The sequence below is a fragment of the Trichomycterus rosablanca genome, chromosome 18 (assembly GCF_030014385.1).
Source record: "Trichomycterus rosablanca isolate fTriRos1 chromosome 18, fTriRos1.hap1, whole genome shotgun sequence".
Classification (NCBI taxonomy): Eukaryota; Metazoa; Chordata; class Actinopteri; order Siluriformes; family Trichomycteridae; genus Trichomycterus; species Trichomycterus rosablanca.
Window position 1 is genome coordinate 11,218,161 of NC_086005.1, and position 21,690 is coordinate 11,239,850.

Consider the following 21,690-nt stretch of genomic DNA (forward strand, 5'->3'; position numbering starts at 1 on the left):
GGTGGGCTCAGTTCCATTAAAAAGCATTGAGTGCAAGGAAGGAATTCCTGCCTGAACAGAACGGTAATCCATCGGGCAGATACACTGCCTGGCCAAAAAAAAAAGTCACCACCTGGTAAGAGCCTCCCATTGGATAATTACTGCATGGGTGATATGTTTCAGCTGGCAACAAGTTATTTAACCCTAACTGATGCAGTGAGTAGCTTCTCATTTGTTAAACAACCACGTCGAAAGACACATCCTGTGGTCGTGGAAAAGATGTTAATCTGTTTCAGAAGGGTCAAATTATTGCATTATTAAAAAGTGGAAGGACAGTGGGGAAACATCATCTTCGAAGGAAGGAATGTGGTCGGAAAAAAATCTTGAATGATCGTGATCGGCGATCACTTAAACGTTTGGTGAAATCAAATCGTAGAAAAACAGCAGTAGAACAGAAGAAGATATGTTTAATAGTGACAGTACGAGCATTTCCACACGCACAATGCGAAGGGAACTCAAGGGATTGGGACTAAACAGCTGTGTAGCCTTAAGAAAACCACTTGTCAGTGAGGCTAACCGGCAAAAACGTCTTCACTTTGCTAGGGAGCATAAGGATTGGACTCTGGAGCCTTGGAAGAAGGTCATGTGGTCTGATGAGTCCAGATTTACCCTGTTCCAGAGTGATGGGTGCATCAGGGTAAGAAGAGAGGCGGCTGAAGTGATGCACCCATCATGCCAAGTGCCTACCGTACAAGCCTGTGGAGGCAGTGCTATGATCTGGGGTTGCTGCAGTGGGTCAGGTCTAGGTTCAGCAACGTTTTGTGCCCAAAGAATGAGGTCAGCTGACTACCTGAATATACTGAACGACCAGGTTATTCCATCAATGGATTTTTTCTTTCCTGATGGCACGGGCATATTCCAAGATTACAATGCCAGGATTCATTGGGCTCAAATTGTGAAAGAGTGGTTCAGGGAGCATGAGACATCATTTTCACACATGGATTGGCCACCACAGAGTCCAGACCTGAACCCTATCGAGAATCTTTGGGATGTGCTGGAGAAGACTTTGTGCAGTGGTCCAAATCTCCCATCATCAATACAAGATCTTGGGGAAAAATTAATGCAACTCTGGACAGAAATAAATGTTGTGACATTGCAGAAGCTTGTGGAAACGGTGCCACAGCGAATGCGTGCCGTAATCAAAGCTAAAGGCGGTCCGACGAAGTATTAGAGTGTGTGACCTTTTTTTTGGCCAGGCAGTGTATTTCATAATAATAATAACTATGGTGAATGCTTTATTTCAGTTTTAGTCAGTATCTCAGGTGTGAACTAGTTGGCTAGGCTAGGTATTGACACTCTTACATGGCTATTCTAACCTTAGACACCCAGCCAGCTGATACCACAGTTGACTTTTGAACTCGAATCTCAGCAGTGTGGGGCTAGCCCATTTTGTTTGTTTCACACATCTAACTGTGTCACATCCTCACAATCGTTCACATCTATACGTTTACATTTGTATTCAGATAAATTCTCATATGTATAAGGTGAATTACTTCATTGCATCATCAAGTACAGCTATATGTAAACATCTGCACTCTGTGTCTATATACTGTATAATCCTGGTTGTTATTTAAGCTAATATCCAGTAGATGGCACCAGAGTTTCACTTCATTTACAATTCTATTCCTCGCTTTGTCCTGGTCAGGGCCGCGGCGGAAACACTGGGCAGAAGGCAGGTATACCCTGAAGGCTTTGGCCATCCCGTCTTACCAATAGTGATCTGTTGGTCACATCACAAGTAGAGCTGTGTAGGAGTTTATTTCAGAGCTGGCATATAATTTAACTTTACTAACTGATTTATTGTTGTCAGGGTCCAGAGCCACCCGGACACCCTGATCACCGGGCTGAAATATACATACTGTACTGACATACATTCACTGGACACAAGGCAGTGGAAAACTTTTTATATCCAAGTGACTGGAAAACTGAAGGATCTGTGCTTGTCAGGAAGCCAGAAAGTCTATTTATTAATTTATTTCTCCTAACTTCTTTATCCTGGTCAGGGCTGCAGTAGGCCGGGTGCCACCCAGAAACACTGGGCACCAATTTATCTACAGGCAACACACTTACTTGCTCCTTCAAAATGACAATTTAGAGCAGCCAGTGCGCCTTCTGCATGTTCTGGAAGGTGAAGAAAAGACTCCTCTCTATCCGATTTCAGTATCCAGGTCTATTGTTTGAGGTGGTGTTTTGACTTTAGGATGCATAACAGGAAATGAAGTCAGGGCTTTTCCGAACCCAGTTTTAGCATCTGTATTGTACTAATGTATGAAACAGATAGAAATTCAGCCAGCACTTCACATTTTACATTTACAAAGCCACTATCTCTGGGTGTTTTTACACTTGCACTTTTATTCAGAGTCTGGGTTTATTTGGACCCAGAGTTTGGTACGTTTGGGCATGTGTAAAAATAGATGGAAAATGAGGGTCTGGGTTTAATTCATTTTCTGTTTCTGTCCTTTTTTCTGGGACTTACTAATTAGAACACAAATTTCTTTGTTTAAAAATGTTTATATCTAATAATATGATGGGTCAGAAATATATGTATAGCAGCCAAATTTTTGATATAGAAAGTTCTTTAATGTCATTTAACTTTGTGGCTTGTCCTCTGAATTTCTTGTTGTTGTTATGATTAACTATATCTGGTGACTGTGTCCATATAAATAAGGATAGTTTTTATCTCGATTAATTTCATCTTGGATATAAAAAGTGGTATCTTGTTTAGAAATGAGAACCCAAACCCCCTACATGTCAAGTCAAGTAATTTATTTGTATATCGCTTTTTATTGTCTCAAAGCAACCTTGTTGAGCAAGCCAAGGCCGACAGTGGAAAAACGCCAATAAAATTACAGGAAGAAATCTTGAGAGAAACTATGCAGACTCAGCAGGGAGGGCTGGAGACTAATCTGAATGAATATGATTTACACAAACCATACATACACAAAATTAATAAACTAAAAGTTATAATTAGTGAAAAGAATAAACAAACATTTGGAGCTTTTCATTATTTACTCCAGTCTGTAATAAAGTCAGTAGTGAGTTCTGGACATTTCTGGACTTTTTTGTTAATGTAATAAGCAACAAACTTTGGTTAAGCTACCTCGGCAAGAGACCACTGTTTCATGTACTTTGTAATGGGTGTTGTTTAGCTACCTTATTTATATGAGCACAGAAGTGCCACCAACATGCCAAAGTTCACGTACAATACAGAACTTCCAAAATCTCTGCTCAAAATCTCTAAATTAAGTTCTTGTATCCATATGTTGTCATATTTTCCCCACAATAAACTTAAATTTGTTTCTTTTTAACTTTCCATTGTTTGCAGAAATCTTTCAAAAATTAGTAATGCCATGACATACAGTACATGCCCTTTACAAGTGTTTCTAGACTTTTGAATGTATTGGTGGGTACTATAAATGTAGTACAAGCATTACTTCTGAATGTATTAAATAGAAACATTTTGCTTTGTTATAACTGTTTGAAATAAATGACTTTTTTATTCTATAGGAAAGAAAACATTTGTGTACCTGGAAAAATCATTTAAAAGACAGCTATTTCATTTTATTGATTTTAATAGTTTATATGCAAAAAGGCCAAACATTTAACACACGTAATCTCAGGTCTTGTAATGCAGAGGAGCATTTTCAGTGCAGACTGGAACCAGGTCGGACACAAACTGGTTCTGAATAGTGCTATATAAAGTTTGTACTTCTTCTAGCTTCAGGAATTAGATTTATTCTAGGACAGAATTTACATACACGCTTAAGACCTGATCAGTTACTTTCCACTTGAATTGCTTTGTGAATCGGTGTAACATAGCTAGGAAGATTTTAACTGGAAAGGTTTCGTTTAGTTAACAATGCTGAACTGTAGCTCTTTTATTTTGGACACAGATGAACCAATTCATTGGAGGAAAAATAATATGCTTAAAAGATGGTGGATACAATCAGAGGAATCAGCTATTACAAAGCCTGTAGACTTAAACAGAAGACAGGATGTTCTGGAAAAACACTAAACATATGGTCACTAGGAGGTGGAATCCTCTTGACAGCACTTAAAATAACAATAAATAACTCTGGGCATTTGGGCGGTGCACCAGTAAATTACTGCCGGGTTTGAATCCCTAGTGGTGCTGTGATGGATTGTCATCCTGTCTGGGTTGTGTTATTGCATTGTGCCTAGTGATTCAAGGAAAACTGGACCCACCACGACATTGACAAGGATAAAGCAATGATAAAACATAAAAAATAAAAAAAATGGTTCTGGTTTGTCAGGCTTCATAAATGCAATTTACTCTCTAAGTATTAACTTGATAAACCAATTCAGGTCCTACATATACACAGAAGATAATACAACACTGGTAAAACATAAAAAGCACAACCATGGAAAACTTTTTATTTAATCTAATTTAGCCTAGCAACAGACTGATAGCACATCATATTGCTACGTTTTAATTGAATAATTCGGAGCCAGGCTAATTTTGGAATTTTGGATAGGAGAACTCATATGGAAGCAGAAGAAAACTTGTTCTCATTGGCTGATAGTGATAACAAGGCCAGCATTGTATCTGTTTTACCAACTCCCTTTAACTTTTGGAGAAGTCATCTTTCCTATCTATTTGGGACTATTCTAGCACTGGCTAGTAGACACCAAACTAGTAAGCATGACATGTAATTAGCAAACTATTATATAAATAAGTAGTGGTTAGATCAAGTTAAGATGAGTCTGTAAGTCATGTCATTCGGACTTCCAATTCAATCCCACTATGGGTTGGACTGAGCGGGCCATGAGAATTTGCCAATATGCCCCCTATATGTAGCCCTGACTTAGCCCTAACTGATTCTGGGCCGCTCCAAACATAATATATTGTCTGTATTTGGCTCTGTGTGTCCAGTTTCTGTGGACAAAATGTGAGCTTACACATGCAAGCCCCATGTGTGTTTTGTATGGAATTCCCCAAACCAACACTGCCAAAATGAGCCCATACTGGACCAACAGGGACTTGTTTGTTAGGAAAATAATGATACATTTCACTAGCTGACATGCAAGCAAGCTAATTCACATGCTGGCTAGTATACATGCTTGATTAGCTCATCCTATTTGCCACATTTCAGGTCATTTTTTTGGTTAGGTTTGGTAGATGAGTTCCCAGAAAAGCACAGGATTGCGTCAGCAGTGCAGAACTAGCTAATTATTATGCTGTTAGCAATGGGAATTTCATGAAGTAAGGTTGGTTAGCCCAATGTAGTTTGAAGGTTGTCAAGCTAATTAGCAATTCAAGTTCTCTACTAATGGTTCTGATGAAATACACCATCCCTCCCAAATGTGCCCTCATTTAACTCCATTGTCCTTGATATCAAGTTCATGTGGGTACACCGTCTGTCCTTGTCCACTTGTATAAGATATACTGATCAGCCATAACATTAAAACCACCTCCTTGAATCTACACTCACTGTCTATTTTATCAGCTCCACTTACCATATAGAAGCACTTTGTTGTTCTACATTTACTGACTGTAGTCCATCTATTTCTCTACATACTTTTTTAACCTCCTTTTACTCTGTACTTCAATGGTCAGGACCCTCACAGAGCAGGTATTATTTAGGTGGTGGATCATTCTCAGCACTGCAGTGACACTGACATGGTGGTGGTGGTGTGTTAGTGTGTGTTGTACTGGTATGAGTGGATCAGACACAGCAGCACTGCTGGAGTTTTTAAATACCGTGTCCACTCCCTGTCCACTCTATTAAACACTCCTACCTAGTTGGTCCACCTTGTAGATTTAAAGTCAGAGACGATCGCTCATCTATTGCTACTGTTTGAGTTGGTCATCTTCTAGCCCGTCATCAGTGGTCACAGGACGCTGCCTACGGGGCGCTGTTGGCTGGATATATTTTTGGTTGGTGGACTATTCTCAGTCCAGCAGGGACAGTGAGGTGTTTAAAACCTCCATCAGCATTGCTGTGTCTGATCCACTTATACCAGCACACGCTAACACACCACCACCATGTCAGTGTCACTGCAGTGCTGAGAATGATCCACCAGCCAAATAATACCTGCTCTGTAGTGGTCCTGGGAGAGTCCTGACCATTGAAGAACAGCATGAAAGAGGGCTAACAAAGCATGCAGAGAAACAGATGGACTACAGTCAGTAATTGTAGAACTACAAAATGCTTCTATATGTTAAGTGGAGCTGATAAAATGGACAGTGAGTGTAGTTAGGGTAAATGAAATATGTGAATAAATTCTACATGGAATGCAAGGTTTGTTTTCATAGCTTCAGAATATTCAGCAGTGTTCGATGGAAACACAAGAAAAATGCTTTCTTTGTCCATTTTTTTTTTTTTACAATTGTTTACACATTATCAAACAACAAATGAACAAATAAGTAACAGCACTTTAACCTCAATACCAACGTTTAGCAGAGTTTGACTGCTATTTAGAATTCACACAGCACTATATTATAGTTTCTAAAAACATGTATGGTGGTCCACAGATGTTCAAGAATTGTCCTCTTGAGGTATTAAACTCCTTTGCTGGTTCAGTCAAAAGTAAACACACACTCTCTCACACACACAAACCATCAACATACACACAAACGATTTACTAAATTCAAACACGTTCAAGTTAGTTATAATTCATCTCTCATCTTTTCGCCTTTGGGCTTGACCAGCCTGCCGATGAAGAGGATGGAGCTCGTCTTCTTGTCTTTCACTAAGAAAATGAAGGGATGGTCTGCATAGAATAGTTTGGGGTTCTTGATCTTGTCTGTACTGAAGATGCTGAGGTCTGGGGGGTTGCCGAATGTGTCCCACTCTATGGAGGAGGCGTGGAAGACGTTGGCCAGGTAGAGGTCTTTCTTCCCTGAGATGTTGGATAGATCAGCCTTGGTTTTATCTACGGCTTCAGTCACACCGAGATCTGCAAAATGTTTCTGTAAAAGAGTAAAAGCAACTTAGAGTTTATTTATTAGGATTTTACACACTTTGGTTACATTCATGACAGGACAGGTAGTCACTCGTTACACAAGTATCATCAGTTCACATGTTTTTTTGTTTTTTTTCCCCTTTTTCTCCCCCTTTAGCGCATCCAACAGTTCAATTTGCATCGTGCTTCCTCTCTGTCTATGCCGAACCCTGCCTTGACCGAGAAGATCGAAGCTAACCCATATCCCCTCCGAAACATGGGCAGCAGCCGGATGCATTTTTGCCACCCACACATCGATGAGTGTTGTGCCACCTAGCATTGCATGCGGAGAGACACACCCTAGGGGCACTCTTCCTCATCTCTGTGCAGGCGCCTCCAATCAGCCGGCAGAGGTCACAATCGCATTCTGACAGAGAGAGACCCACATCCGGTTCCCTGTCCCGCCCCCCAACTGAGCAACCGGCCAATCGTTGCTCATACAGCCACTCAGCCTCGAACCGGTAAGGCAGAGCTGGATTCCATACGATGTACTCAGAATCCAGCTCTGGTTGCAGCGTGTCTCTTTACCGCTGCGCCACCTGAGCGGCACATGTTTTTTAATGTCAAACACAGTCATGGACAATTTTGTATCTCCAATTCACCTCATTTGTATGTCTTTGGACTATAGTAGGAAATCTGAGCTCCCGGAGGAAGCCCATGCAGACACTATGAGAATATGCAAACTCCACACAGAAAGGACCCTGACCGCTCCACCTAAGGACCGAACCCAGGATCTTCTTGCTGTGAGATGACAGTGCTACCCACAGAGCCACTGAGCCACCGTGCCACCCAAAGCATCCTTCAAAAAATGTAAAGCCAATCTCCATATCTTTTTAAAATGCTGCTCAAGCAATGGCATGAAGCAAAACACACTCGAATAAGGCCACTAAATGCCGTACTCTGTATACATGAACTCATTGCCTGGTTAGTGTCAGTCAGTTTGGCTGGGATGACAGGAATGCCATTCCTCCCACCAAACGTGTAAGGCTAACATGCTTTCATGGATGCCTGGCCTTGAGTATAGCCAAAAATCCTGATGATAGGGAGACTGGTATGCCGCTTGGGTCCAAATACATGATCAGGTTAAGGACCTTGTTCAAGGCCCAACACTGGCAGTACCAAAAAAATAGAATCATTCATTATTTTTGTTAATGATTTATCCGTATCAGGCTTGTATTGGGTCTGGAACGATCTGTGCCATACCAAGGGCATAAACACTAACAGAATATCCAGATACAACCTTTGAGGAATATACACTGATCAGCCATAACATTAAAACCACCTCCTTGTTTCTACACTCACTGTCCATTTTATCAGCTCCACTTACCATATAGAAGCACTTTGTAGTTCTACAATTACTGACTGTAGTCCATCTATTTCTCTGCATGCTTTGTTAGCCCCCTTTCATGCTGTTCTTCGATGGTCAGGACTCTCCCAGGGCCACCACAGAGAAGGTATTATTTAGGTGGTGGATCATTCTCAGCACTGCAGTGACACTGACATGGTGGTGGTGTGTTAGTGTGTGTTGTGCTGGTATGAGTGAATCAGACACAGCAGTGCTGCTGGAGTTTTTAAATACTGTGTCCACTCACTGTCCACTCTATTAGACACTCCTACCAAGTTGGTCCACCTTGTAGATGTAAAGTCAGAGACGATGGCTCATCTATTGCTGCTGTTTGAGTTGGTCATCTTCTAGACCTTCAGCAGTGCCCACAGGGCGCTGACCACAGGGCGCTGGATGGATAATTTTGGTTGGTGAACTATTCTCAGTCCAGCAGTGACAGTGAGGTGTTTAAAAACTCAATCAGCGCTGCTGTGTTTTATCCACTCATACCAGCACAACACACACTAACATACCACCACCATGTCAGTGTCACAGCAGTGCTGAGAATGATCCACCACCTAAATAATACCTGCTCTGTGGTGGTCCTAGGAGAGTTCTGACCATTGAAGAACAGCATAAAAGGGGGTTAACAAAGCATGCAGAGAAACGGATGAACTACAGTCAGTAATTGTAGAACTACAAAGTGCTCCAATATGATAAGTGAAGCCGATAAAATGGACAGTGAGTGTAGAAACAAGGAGGTGGTTTTAATGTTATGGCTGATCGGTGTATAACCATCTGCAGTGAACTGGAATTCTGTCTGGAATGTAATCCCAATATTTCTGGGATAGGCTTTGAACTTTCTGCAATCCAGATTTTTCTGGTCACTTCTACACCAGACTGGGTTAAGAAAGAATGAATGAATGAACAATATGTAATGTTTGTGCATCGTATGAGCTTCTTACCTGCAGATTGTGGCTAACCTCCATGCTGACCTTTGGTAATGAGACAGCCACAGCTTTTTGCTCCACCTTAGCTAGCCAAGTATCCAGCTGCTTACGTGTAAGCAGCTTCTCCAGCCTTTCCAAAGACTCCACATGGTAGGGCATGATGAAAATGATGGACGACATCTTATGAGCCAGCGGCATCTCCAGCACACAAAGGTTGTTGGTAGCATCGTCATAAAAACCATAAATACCTTTGGAGGAAGGTTAAGACAAATGATGTTTTACAGGGTGAATTTGTTCGTTTAAACTACATTTTAACTACAGTTAAATGAAAATGTTTCAGCACGTCTAAAGAGAATGACAGATTTTGTTGATTGAAGTTTGCAACTGTTAATAAACTACAAATTTAATACATGTAAAAATATATTAATTGTGGTTTGCGCTTGACTCATTAGGACTCAATAGGATAGTGGTCGCCTAGTGGGTAAAGTTTTGGACTATCAGTTAAAAGGCTGAGAGTTCGAATCCCAGCTATGCCATGTAGCCCTTGAGCAAGGCCCTTAACCCTCTCTGGCTGACCTTGCACTCTGACCCTAGCTTCCAAACAAGATGGGACATGCAAAGCAAGAATTCCATTGTACTGTATGTACATCTGTATACACTGATCAGCCATAACATTAAAACCACCTCCTTGTTTCTACACACATTGTCCATTTTATCAGCTCCACTTACCATATAGAAGCACTTTGTAGTTCTACAATTACTGACTGTAGTCCATCCGTTTCTCTGCATGCTTTGTTAGCCCCCTTTCATGCTGTTCTTCAGTGGTCAGAACTCTCCCAGGGCCACTACAGAGAAGGTATTATTTGGGTGGTTGGTCATTCTCAGCACTGCAGTGACACTGGTGTGTTAGTGTGTGTTGTGCTGGTATGAGTGGATAAGACACAGCATTGCCGATGGAGTTTTTAAACACCTCACTGTCACTGCTGGACTGAGAATAGTCCACCAACCAAAAATATCCAGCCAACAGCGCCCTGTGGGCAGCGTCCTGTGACCACTGATGAAGGTCTAGAAGATGACCAACTCAAACAGCAGCAATAGATGAGCGATCATCTCTGACTTTACATCTACAAGGTGGACCAACTAGGTAGGAGTAGCTAACATAGTGGACAGTGAGTGGACACGGTATTTAAAAACTCCAGCAGCATTGCTGTGTCTGATTCACTCATACCAGCACAACACACACTAACACACCACCACCATGTCAGTGTCACTGCAGTGCTGAGAATCATCCACCACCCAAATAATACCTACTCTGTGGTGGTACTGTAGGGGTCCTGACCATTGAAGAACAGAGTAAAAGCAGGTTAAAAAAGTATGTAGAGAAGCAGATGGACTACAGTCAATAATTGTAGAACTACAAAATGCTTTTATATGGTAAGTGGAGCTGATATAATGGATAGTGAGTGTAGAAACAAGGAGGTGGTTTTAATGTTATGGCTGATCACTGTATAAGCCAACTATGTAAGATGTTAGATTTTACCTGTGCGGTGCATCATGGGTACTGACACAGTGTAGGAGTGATGCACAAGGAAACCCCGACTGTCAACCATCTTGTGATGAAACTCCTCATCCCAGTGAGCTTAAAACACAATGAAGACAACGAGTTACATATTGTACATAATTGGTTAATCAGCTTAAATAAACACTACTTACGCTTGTAAAACATGGCATTGATAATCATGGCTCCATCTGTGTTCTCCACATTCTTGGTAATCTCAGGCAACTTGCCATCAGTAGACTTGGAAGCCCATTTGTTGATGGCATTGACCGCGCTCCGCTTGTCACGGAAGTTGATTTTGGAGTGCCCATAGTTGTAGTGCTTCTTGCTGTTCTTCAAAAAGGCGTCCTCAAAGCTGACTGAGCTCGGGCCGTACAACCGGTTGTTAATCTTCCAGGTCACGTTCCTTGCTGTGGAGTTACTAACTTCGGTCAGAAGTTCAGCCAGGCCTGAGTGAAGATTCTCATCGTTTACTTTATCGCCTCCAAGGATTGTCTTCACCTGAGAAGCTGTAGAGGACTTTCCACCGAGAGCGACCAGGCCCAGTGAGGAGGCCACCACCACTGGTGAAATTAATATGTTGTCCAGATCTTTCTCCTTGGCCATGTTGTGGTACAGGTTGAAGGCCAGGTTGGTACTGCTGTCCGCCAAGATGGTGGCATGGCTGCTGAGCTTCTTGTCTGCTTTGACGCTGGCCAGCAGACACAGGCTCGCCAAGATCTTTACCCACATCTTTCCAGCCATAACGTTCTTCGCTGGAAGACACAAATCAGATTTAAGGCTTTGGAAAATGCTGCAATATTTTAGGCAACTACTACGGTATGCAAACTTTAAAGAGTTCTTTGGTTTGTCTCCATGACAAGAAGGCATATTGGTTTTATACTAAATCCTAAAGCAGAAAAAGTTCTAAGCAGTTATATGTTGTTTGGATGCTTATGGACTCTGTTAAGGGAAATACTGTTGTTTTTTCTATTTTTAATATGATTATTATTTTTTTTCTATTTTTATCTATGCATTTTCTCCCGATTAAGCGTAGTCAATCTGTCTTCTGCTGCTGTGGATCCCTGATTGCCTTTGAGGAGAGTATTTTGCTGCTCATGCCCCCTCCGACACGTGCGCAGTCCTGGCGGACCCCTTCTTTTCGCCCATGCCTTCTGCTTACCAGAGTCCTTGCACAGCGTTTGAAGACCCCACTTACATAGTCCGGTCACCCCCCCCCCAGCAGACAAGGTGGCCAGTCAATGTCTGCTGCAGACACTGCCAACTGTGCCCGCTAGATGGCGCCAAGTCGACAGGTGGTGCAGTGGCATAAGCCGCTAGCACACCAGCGCCAAGATTCTGAATACATGCCAATGTATATCATCAATATCTAGAGAAGTAAACCATAGGAAAAGCATCATTTTAAGGTCTATGGGACTTTAGTAAAATCTGATCTCTATCTTGCCATATTAAAAGTCACTCCAATAAAGTGTTCAACAACTATGATTTATAGTTGATTCTGTGTGTGATATTTTTTTTATTTTTTTTTTACCAACATAATTTTTTTCATTAGCAGAAATGCTTTGTAATGCCAGCGAATTAAATGTGCAATTCTTTCCCTTAAACTATTTCTGAATAAAGCTGGAGATTCTTAACCTATAATGTCATTGTGTAAAGTATTATTACTGATAAATCATGAAGGTTTTCTGACACATTCTGCTGCACAGATTTTTGGTAGCTGAGTTCTGCTCATGCTTGAAACCAAACACATTAATGCCACTGGTTTAGTGTTCTAGGGTTTTCTTTCTCAGAAATGCTTTGTGGAAAAATGTAAAGGATTTTGGAGACGTTCTGCTATTAAAATAGTGAAACGTGACCGTTCCGTTCCACATCAATCCTGCTGGCTAGGGATGTAACGATGCACCACAAGACAGTTAAAAATCGATTCCCATGTGTAACAATTCAAATCGGTTAACGTGTTTAATGAATCAATATTCACTTTAAACAGCAGAGGGCACTGACGCTATTCACCTCGCCTGGTGGACGTCACTACAGGGTTGCCAGGTTTGGAATTTTCCAGCCAAATGTATTAATGTGAGGATACTTTCTTTATTTGTATTATTCATTTATTTATTTAATGTCGGATTTGTTTTAAAATTTCATATCAGTTTTTTTTTTACACAAAAAAGGAAATGTGCAGCATTGTTTTGCATAGTTTGTACCTACCTCAGAAATAAAAGGGCATTCATTATTTAGATAAATAGAAGATAATCACAAATACAGTAGTTTATTTTTTTTTTTTTTAAAGAGTAACAATAAAAGGAAACTTTGTCATAATTTGTCTTCGATTTCATTTTGTTTAAAAAATCAGAAAATCGTATTGTGAACCCAGTATCGTGAATCGCATCGTATCATGGGTAGAGTGTATTGTTACATCCCTACTGCTAGCCTATTGGACTGTCTATAATAAGGGGGTGGTTTGGTACAGCTGCCTGAACATATTGACCATGAAGGCTTGAGCAGATCTTAGTTTGGCTACCGATGCTTATATAATTACAGGCCTGAGACAAAAAGCTCACATAACTGCCACATCAGCAGCTATACATCTGAATGAAACAGAAGCACCAAATGTACCAAACTAGTTTGTTTTCATTTACACAAATGATACAACTCTGCAATGAAATCCTACTAGATATTGCAGGCTGTTAAAGTTGTAATATTGTGCATTAAAGTAAAGGTATCTTTGTTAAGCCCTTTTACATACACGGTGACTGAGGTGTATATATTTGGACGCTGACTCGTTTTGAGATGTTTCAGATGTTTCATTGTTTGTACAGGATATGTAAGCCAGTAAGCCCTTGGATATTAAAACTGCAGTTTTAATTAGCTTAGATTCAAGACTACATGGAGGGAAAATATACAACCCATGGCTATGTATTTATTTTAAACAATTCAGAGTTTAATGCTAAAATGTGTTGCATTAAATGAAACAAAAATAATACAGCATCAACAGCGCACATCTGGATTTCCACACATAATGGGTTTGTGGAGGACATGCATGGCGTTTCAGTGAGTTCACCCCATATATAGTTCACATCTGGATGCCCACATAGATAACTTATACTTATAAGTTATCTGGATCATGGTTTTGTGCACATTAAATAAGCTTACAGTAATTTCTGTGAATTTAATAGCTGGGATCAAGACTAGCTATAGAAAAACTATCCCACCCATAACCTTACACAACCTTAAACTCAAACTTATGGCTGGAGGAAAACTATTTTACCCCTGACCTTTAACAAACGGTAAATAAAGTGCAGTTTAATGTGGGAAAAACATGTTATTTTATGTAATATCTAAGTCTACAAGTTCCAACATTGGGATACATCAATTCAAGGAGACAGACGTGGTCCTACATAAGTAGTGTATATCTAAATGGGAAAACTCATCCTATTTCTACTGTTGGTTAAATCCTATGTTATTAAACTACTGATGAGGTTCAGAATATACAAAATTAAGTTTTTCTAGACTGGTGTGATCGGGTGCCGCAGTGCTAATGGTAAAAGTATGCAAGCCAGTCACTACTTAGATCTGGGTATCCAGGATTCAAATCTCAGAGGTGCTATCAGGTGGTTGGGTGTCTCAATGGAGGGAGTAATGACCTAAACTGCCTAGCCACTGGGGAGCTTGCTTGTCGGGTCCCAAACTCAGATAGAAATGGGGGCTGCATAAGGAAGGACATCCGGTGTAAAGACTGTGCCAAATCTGGTATGCCGACCAAATCCACTGTGGCTATCCCAAAAATGCGGGACCAGCTGGAAGAAAAAAAATTAGGACTAGCTGGAGGAAAAGTGTCCTATTCATAACCCTTCATAACATTTTTTTTTTTCAGTAAAATGCAGTTTGAGGGCAGACAAAGACATTTTCAGCAAGTGTCAATAAAGTCTTACATCTATAAACATTTACTCTTCTGGATTTCCTTGATGTCAGACTATTCAGAGATCTCGGTTAAAGAGCAGTTGAAGTAAGCACTGAAGTAAACTCCAGTATGGAGAAGTTTGGTAGTTTCAAGACAGGCCACAGCAAAGCATTCAGACTATATTTGGCTACACTGAATTGATACTCATTTTGAGTAGTTGAATGGGTGACCCTGATCAGGATGAAGAGAATAACTGAGGTTTAACAAATGAATTTCTGGGTCTGTATGCTCTGAAAACATGATGCACCCAGCCTAGAAGATGTGAATGATCCTGTATGAGCAGTGATCAACTGGATCCCCATGCCCAAGTAAGCAATCCTAAGATTTTAGAGCATTTGTGCTGAATAAATAAAACCAATTTAGGTTAAAAAAGCTTGGAAACGTTTATTAAACAAATTGTAAACAAAACACAGTGTGATGCCAGACAAAGAGACGTTTAGTTAGTGGCAAAGTCTGTGAGCTGGACAGGAATGTTCCTGCATGAGTGAACCCTGGGTGGGCCCAGTAACAAATAGTTTCTCAGCATGGCATTTCACTTCAATAAAAACTGTTGCTTCTGTCTGTCTTTGCAACTGCAAATGAATTATTATTCACTTACATAAACAGTTTTGATTTCTTTCCTACATGCAGAAGTTTTGCACAGCCAGAGCTGCAACTATTTTAAGACTATTAAAAAAATCAACACTGCCCTCCTACCCTATCTCATAACCCACACATGCCACACAAACCAGAACTTTAGGAGCTTACCTTTTCAAACTTTCCTTCTAGTAGTTTCTCTGCCTTTAAGTCTGTCCTGCACTGAGAGGAAACTTCTGGAAAGTTTGCTTCAAATGAGCAGATGTGATTTCATTCTCTGGGAGAACAGAGACCTCCTCCACTCCTTCCCAGCTCCTGTTACTGTGAGAACTTCACTCCTCCAGGTCCTAAAGCCATGAGAAACTGGGCAGTCTGGCACGTAGCACCTTCACAGTGCTGAGTGCTTACTTTAATGATTTACATATAATAATGTGCAAATAGTTTTACAGGTCAGTGCTGGCATTAAGTCTGGAAAAATACAAACACAAAATGTGAAAAAGTTAAAGTGAATGGTTTGTAGGGTGTGTCAGTGTGTGTGTGTGTATGTGTGTGTGTGTGTGTGTGACCTACAGTATAATACATCTGTCTAATGTTGCTAGTATCACTTTCCTGATTTTCTTTGTTTACTGTTACTGGACTTCTGAATTTATAGTTCGAAAGTCATTTTACGCCTTTAGAACCATTTCTGCAGACAAGTACTGTGGATTAATAAGCTAAAAATCAAATCACTTTTATTGTGACATCACATTAACACGTGTGAAAGGTAAGGGAAAATCTTAGGTACATAGTCCCTCACAGTTTAATACACATTAAACACAAAAATATACACATTTACTTACAGTATCTGTTCAATATACACCGACCAGCCATAACATTAAAACCACCTCCTTGTTTCTACACTCACTGTCCATTTTATCAGCTCCACTTACCATATAGAATCACTTTGTAGTTCTACAAGTACTGACTGTAGTCCATCTGTTTCTCTCCATGCTTTGTTTGCCCCCTTTCATGCTTTTCTTCAATGGTCAGGACTCTTCCAGGACCACCACAGAGCAGGTATTATTTGGGTGGTGGATCATTCTCAGCACTGCAGTGACACTGACATGGTGGTGGTGTGTTAGTGTGTGTTGTGCTGGTATGAGTGGATCAGACACAGCAGTGCTGATGGAGTTTTTAAATACCTCACAGTCACTGACTGAGATGCTGTGGGCAGCGTCCTGTGACCACTGATGAAGGTCTAGAAGATGACCAACTCAAACAGCAGCAATAGATGAGCAATCGTCTCTGACATTACATCTACAGGGTGGACCAACTAGGTACGAGTGTCTAATAGAGTGGACAGAGAGTGGACTCTGTATTTAAAAACTTTAGCAGCGCTGCTGTGTCTGATCCATTCCTACCAGCACAACACTCACTAACACACCACCACCATGTCATTGTCACTGCAGTGCTGAGAATCATCCACCACCTAAATAATACCTGCTCTGTGGTGGTCCTGACCATTGAAGAACAGGGTGAAAGCAGGCTAAAAAGGGACAAATCTAAAACATACCTCAAATCCACCATGAACTACTTAAATAAACACAGGCTCTTGTCAGGATACTAAAATCCTAAGCTAGATCTGATTACTGACACAGGAAGTGTTACTAAGTGCTGGCATGCTAGTGTGTCAAAACGTTCACAAATACGCCTACTGTATTAGTTTTTTTGGTTCAAAATTTGCAGATGTGTTTAATTTTTTCACTAAATGATGTTTGTTCTGCATAATATGTATTAATTTAAAGTGTTTGCACATGCAGTGATGGATGAAACAGTCTGAGAAATTTGTTTTGTCTGCAGGACGTTCTCTCTTCCCATGTTTCTCCTCCCACTTTATACTGCCACGTCTATAGCACTTCATGTTGGAGCCTGTGGGCTGATGTGTGCTGATTCCAGAATAGGATATGTGGAGTGGGGGTTGGGTGGGGTTTATGGGTTTTTGTTTTTTCGCTGCTATCTTCCAGTGAGTCCAACTATGTCTTTACTGACCGTTACTTACTGATTACATATTTCTGAACAGCAGTTTTATAAACTATATTACTAAGAAATAATGCTTTTCTAGTTCAGCAAAGAACTGTGTTGGCATGCAGAAAAATTGTTTGCTTGAAACAAAAGGGCAGTGTTCACTCAAATCTGTGTCATGTTGAGTAAAACTGGGTCATGTGACATTCACTAAATGCATTCTATTCATAGAACTTCTAGATACTGTACTGGTAACCCTTATGTTCTGTTTGGGGTCCCTCACAAAAAATCCTTAGCCTTTTCCAATCAGCTTGATACTTCATGACTGTTCCTAATTTTATGGAAACTAAAAATGAACAACATTTTTATATTGATTTGTGTTTCAACCGCCCCTTAATTTATACATCTTTGTTTAGGGTCTCAGAGATCCCAGCTAGAATACATGATTAAAGGCAATAAAGTTTCATATAATTGTAACTTCTGTCTGGTGTTGAGGGTACGGCTGACACACACACACACACACACACACACACACACACACACACACACACACACACAGCCCTTCACAAAATCTCCCACCTCTATCTCTCTTTTTCTTTTTCTCCAGTTAATTTGGTTAATTGTGAACTCAATTTAATTTAATTTTACCCACAAAACACTGGGGTCTCTGGAACCCCAAAGAACAAGGTAGTAAAGTTAATGTCAATAGAATACAAGTCTGACATAAGAATGATATGAGGGAAACACGGTGCCAGTACAGTTAAAGTCAAGATGTTTGCATATTTGGATTTCAAATGATTGAAGTCACAAATTGTTAATTTATTGTACATGTTCTGACAATTGAGCTTCAAAAAGTTTTACAAATGTCATTTAAGTGTAGGGAATGTGCTTGCAAATCCTCGTTAGCTATGATTGACTACAGCTGGAGACTTTGTATCCAAATAAATAGGGCTAGCTTGACTGAACCTCCAAAAAAGACATTAAAAGGTAGTTGTCGATTAAAGTTGTTAAGAAAACAAACTGTGACCTTATGCTGAGATGACATTTATCTGCAGGATAAGATGAACTATTGGAACACAGGTGTTACTCACATGATTTAAAACACTGTGCTGCTGTCTTGTGACTAGCTGATTGAATAAGTATGTACAAAAGCGGGTGTACAGGTGTTCCTAATAAGATGGCTAGAAAAACAATGTGTTTGGTGTCAAAGGGAACAATCTAGAAACAACAGAACAGTACAGGAACAACAGTAGAAGGGTTGAGTGTGTGACTAAAAAGTTCTGCTTTGGTGAAAAATACCCACAGCATTATCCTGGTCAGGATCACAGTGGGTCCTGTTTTACTGGAATCACTGGGCGCCAATGCAGTAACTCACCCCTGACATGACATCATGCCCAGAGCGGTAGAGAGAACAGAGTGGCGACACTCCCATAGGGAACCGTTGGAAAGGGGGCGGGACATATTTTCTGCGCAGCTTCCGGGTTGTGGAGCTCTGTATAGTTCCAAACATCCCATAGAGCCCCATTCATTTCCACTACTTATCAAGCATTTTTAGCTGTATGTTGCTTTGTTTTAAAAAAATAATGAATTTAATGTCATTAATATACTTAATACTGTTATTGTTTAGCATTTGCTCAGCACTAAATGTTACATGTTTATCTTAATTAATAGGTATAACTGAATTTAGCTTAGTCAGCTAAGCTAAATTATTGACACTAGAGTCTTTTCACCTAAAATTAATTAATTAAAAGTTGATTAATCAAGAGTCTTGTTACAGAAATTATAATAAAACATCAGAGCCATAATAAATCATGCTACTTTTACTTTCATACTTAAGTACATTTGAAGGTAAATTTAGTTTAGTACTTTAGTGGAGGTAAAGAGTATTTATACTTTTACTGGAGTAATATTTCACCTTGGATATCTCTACTTCAACTCAGCTACATGGCTTGTCCACCACTTACATTAGACAAAATGAACTAGTGCATATTAATTATGAATTCATGTATTACATGTAGGAATAAATTATCACTTACTCATGAAATAAGAGATGAATGAATGCTATTTCATGTACCTGCACTATAATGTTAAAGGTGCGGTAGTGTGTTTATGAATCTGTTCATTCAATGCAGGTAAACCTTATGAATCCAGCCACATGGCTTAGTGTTTAACCAAAATGATTATTATTATGAATCCTCAGAAAAGTGAAGGGAGATTAGTTTATGTAAAAAACAAAACATAAAAAACTGTCTAATCTCCGTACTGTATATTGTTTATACTACTTAATGATATGGCATTATGTAATGTATGCTAATATAATGTACTGTGTGTTAACAAGAACGACCTAATAAGTCATTATAAACATCAATCTTCCACTTCATATACCAAGTTGACATTAAAGCAGATGCAGTAAATGTAAAGGCAGATGAAAATACCCAGAAATTGTACAAATGTTTATTATTTAGCGTTTAATATTTCATTCACTGCTGCCTGTCCCATATGAGAACATGACAGCGCCGGGTTTGTTTGGAACTATCGGAGGGTTACATGAACCACGTGACCGCGTAGCGGCGAGATCAAGGAGTGTCGCAACTCTCTCTATCTACGGCTCTGATCATGCCTTGATCATTCTCCCTTCAGACATAGCCAATCACGTCTGTATGTGGACCCTGACTGGTCGATTGGCACCACTGGAGATTGCACCACCCAAGCACCTGATTGGATGTAAGGACTTGTGTAATCATAATGCTCAGAGTCAGACAGTTAATTGAGAATATTATTTTAAAGCTTTAAAATTGAATTTCAGTTGTCTATATGCAACCTACAATTTTCTAAACATGCAAAAATATTATGAAATTTGTACCCACCGGAGAGTCTGTGGATTTCAGGAGATTTAACTGTGTCCACAGGAACATTTTGTTATTCAACAGAAAGCATCTCTTGCAACTGATTTAAATGAGAACAAAGTGTATAATAAAACAACAGACAACGTTATGCTTTATTAGTGCTGTTTTGGATTTTAACGGCAGGTGGCGCTACACAACAGCATACAGTGGTACCCTGTAACTCAACGTCCCCTAAACTCAAAATCTTTGAAACTCAACGTCCATTGTCGAGAAATTTGTACCCTTAAACTCAACGTTTCCCTTAAACTTGACGTGTGTGCGACCGCCGTTTGGCTTGAGCAGTGCGATAAACCGTCAAGTGCGAATACGAGACGAATCTGCATTTGTGTCAAGCATCTCCACGATAAAGAAGCGTAAGGAAACAATAAAAAAGTAAAGAGTAAGTTTTATTGTATTTAACTGTTTTTTTTATTTTATTTCAGTGTTTTTATATTATTTGTGTTATTTTCAGTGTATAAGAGTCAAAAACAACCCTATTATTTTACATAAGCCTAAAATATATGCAGTTCCACTGGACCATGGAACGCATTAACAGGTTTCCCATACATCCTTATGCAAAAAAATACCTTGAAACTCAACGCCTTTTAAACTCAACGCCACTCCCAGAACCAATTGACGTCGAGTTTCAAGGTACCACTGTATTCATAAAGTTATTTTCACCCACTTAAAAAGTAGTCCGCAACTATTATCACCTGTTTCCTTGTAACTTCCAAAACATGCAGAAGATGGATTGTCAGCTTCTTGAAAAAACAACACACAACGTTGTGCTTTATCAGTGCTGTTTTAGATTTTGACAGCAGGTGGCGCTACATAACAGCATAATCATATAGTTATTTTCACCTTCTTAAAAAAACTACTTAGTCCCCAAACATTTGATCTGTTTCCTTGTACCTCCTAAAGCATGCAGAAGGTGTATTGGCCGCTCTAAATTAAAAAGTGAGTGAGTGGATGGGTGAATGTCTGATGGCTGGTTGTTCACTGGCTTCTTGCTTTTATTTATGACTAGCCATGAGCCGTGAGAGTGCACTGCTATAGTCTGGCGCTCTTTTCAATGTTTTCCCATCTAGCACTTAACATACTGCAACACTGTCTGTCATGAGTTTGGTATGTTCTCTATTTGTCTGTGTGTGTTTTCTTGCCAGAATGTGCATCTGCTGCCTTAACCTCCAATAGGTATAAGTGGCTGATGCCCAGGGATTCATTGGCTCCCTGTCCAGGGGGTATTTTCACTTTGTACCCAGTGTTTCCGGTTACCCACCACGAACATGATCAGAATGGCTGATGTCTTTATCCAAACTAACCTACAACTGGGAGAGGAAACAATCCAAGCATCCTATGGTTAAAGGCTTTGCTCAAGGGTCCAACAGTGGAAGTGTAACAGCCCACTTGCCATGGAGATGGTGATTCGTTAA

The 21,690-nt window shown here is 40.1% G+C and overlaps 1 protein-coding gene across 1 annotated transcript; it reads right to left on the reverse strand.

Annotated features, from left to right (window-relative positions):
- Positions 1-6,403: 6,403 nt before the first annotated feature.
- Positions 6,404-15,620, reverse strand: serpinh1a (serpin peptidase inhibitor, clade H (heat shock protein 47), member 1a). Its single transcript, XM_063014031.1, has 5 exons — positions 15,543-15,620; positions 10,993-11,592; positions 10,820-10,918; positions 9,295-9,527; positions 6,404-6,973 (listed from the first exon to the last, which is right to left on the reverse strand). Exons 2-5 carry the CDS (start codon positions 11,579-11,581, stop codon positions 6,671-6,673), a joined length of 1,224 nt encoding a protein of 407 aa, XP_062870101.1. The 5' UTR covers positions 11,582-11,592; positions 15,543-15,620; the 3' UTR covers positions 6,404-6,670.
- Positions 15,621-21,690: the final 6,070 nt, after the last annotated feature.

Excerpts from the sequence above, each read along its gene's own strand:
- serpinh1a (XM_063014031.1), bottom strand. The coding sequence starts at position 11,581 with ATGGCTGGAAAGATGTGGGTAAAGATCTTGGCGAGCCTGTGTCTGCTG. Across the intron at positions 9,528-10,819 it reads ACCCATGATGCACCGCACAG|GTATTTATGGTTTTTATGAC; the intron begins GTAAAATCTAAC and ends CTTCCTCCAAAG. Across the intron at positions 6,974-9,294 it reads AGGTTAGCCACAATCTGCAG|AAACATTTTGCAGATCTCGG; the intron begins GTAAGAAGCTCA and ends ACTCTTTTACAG.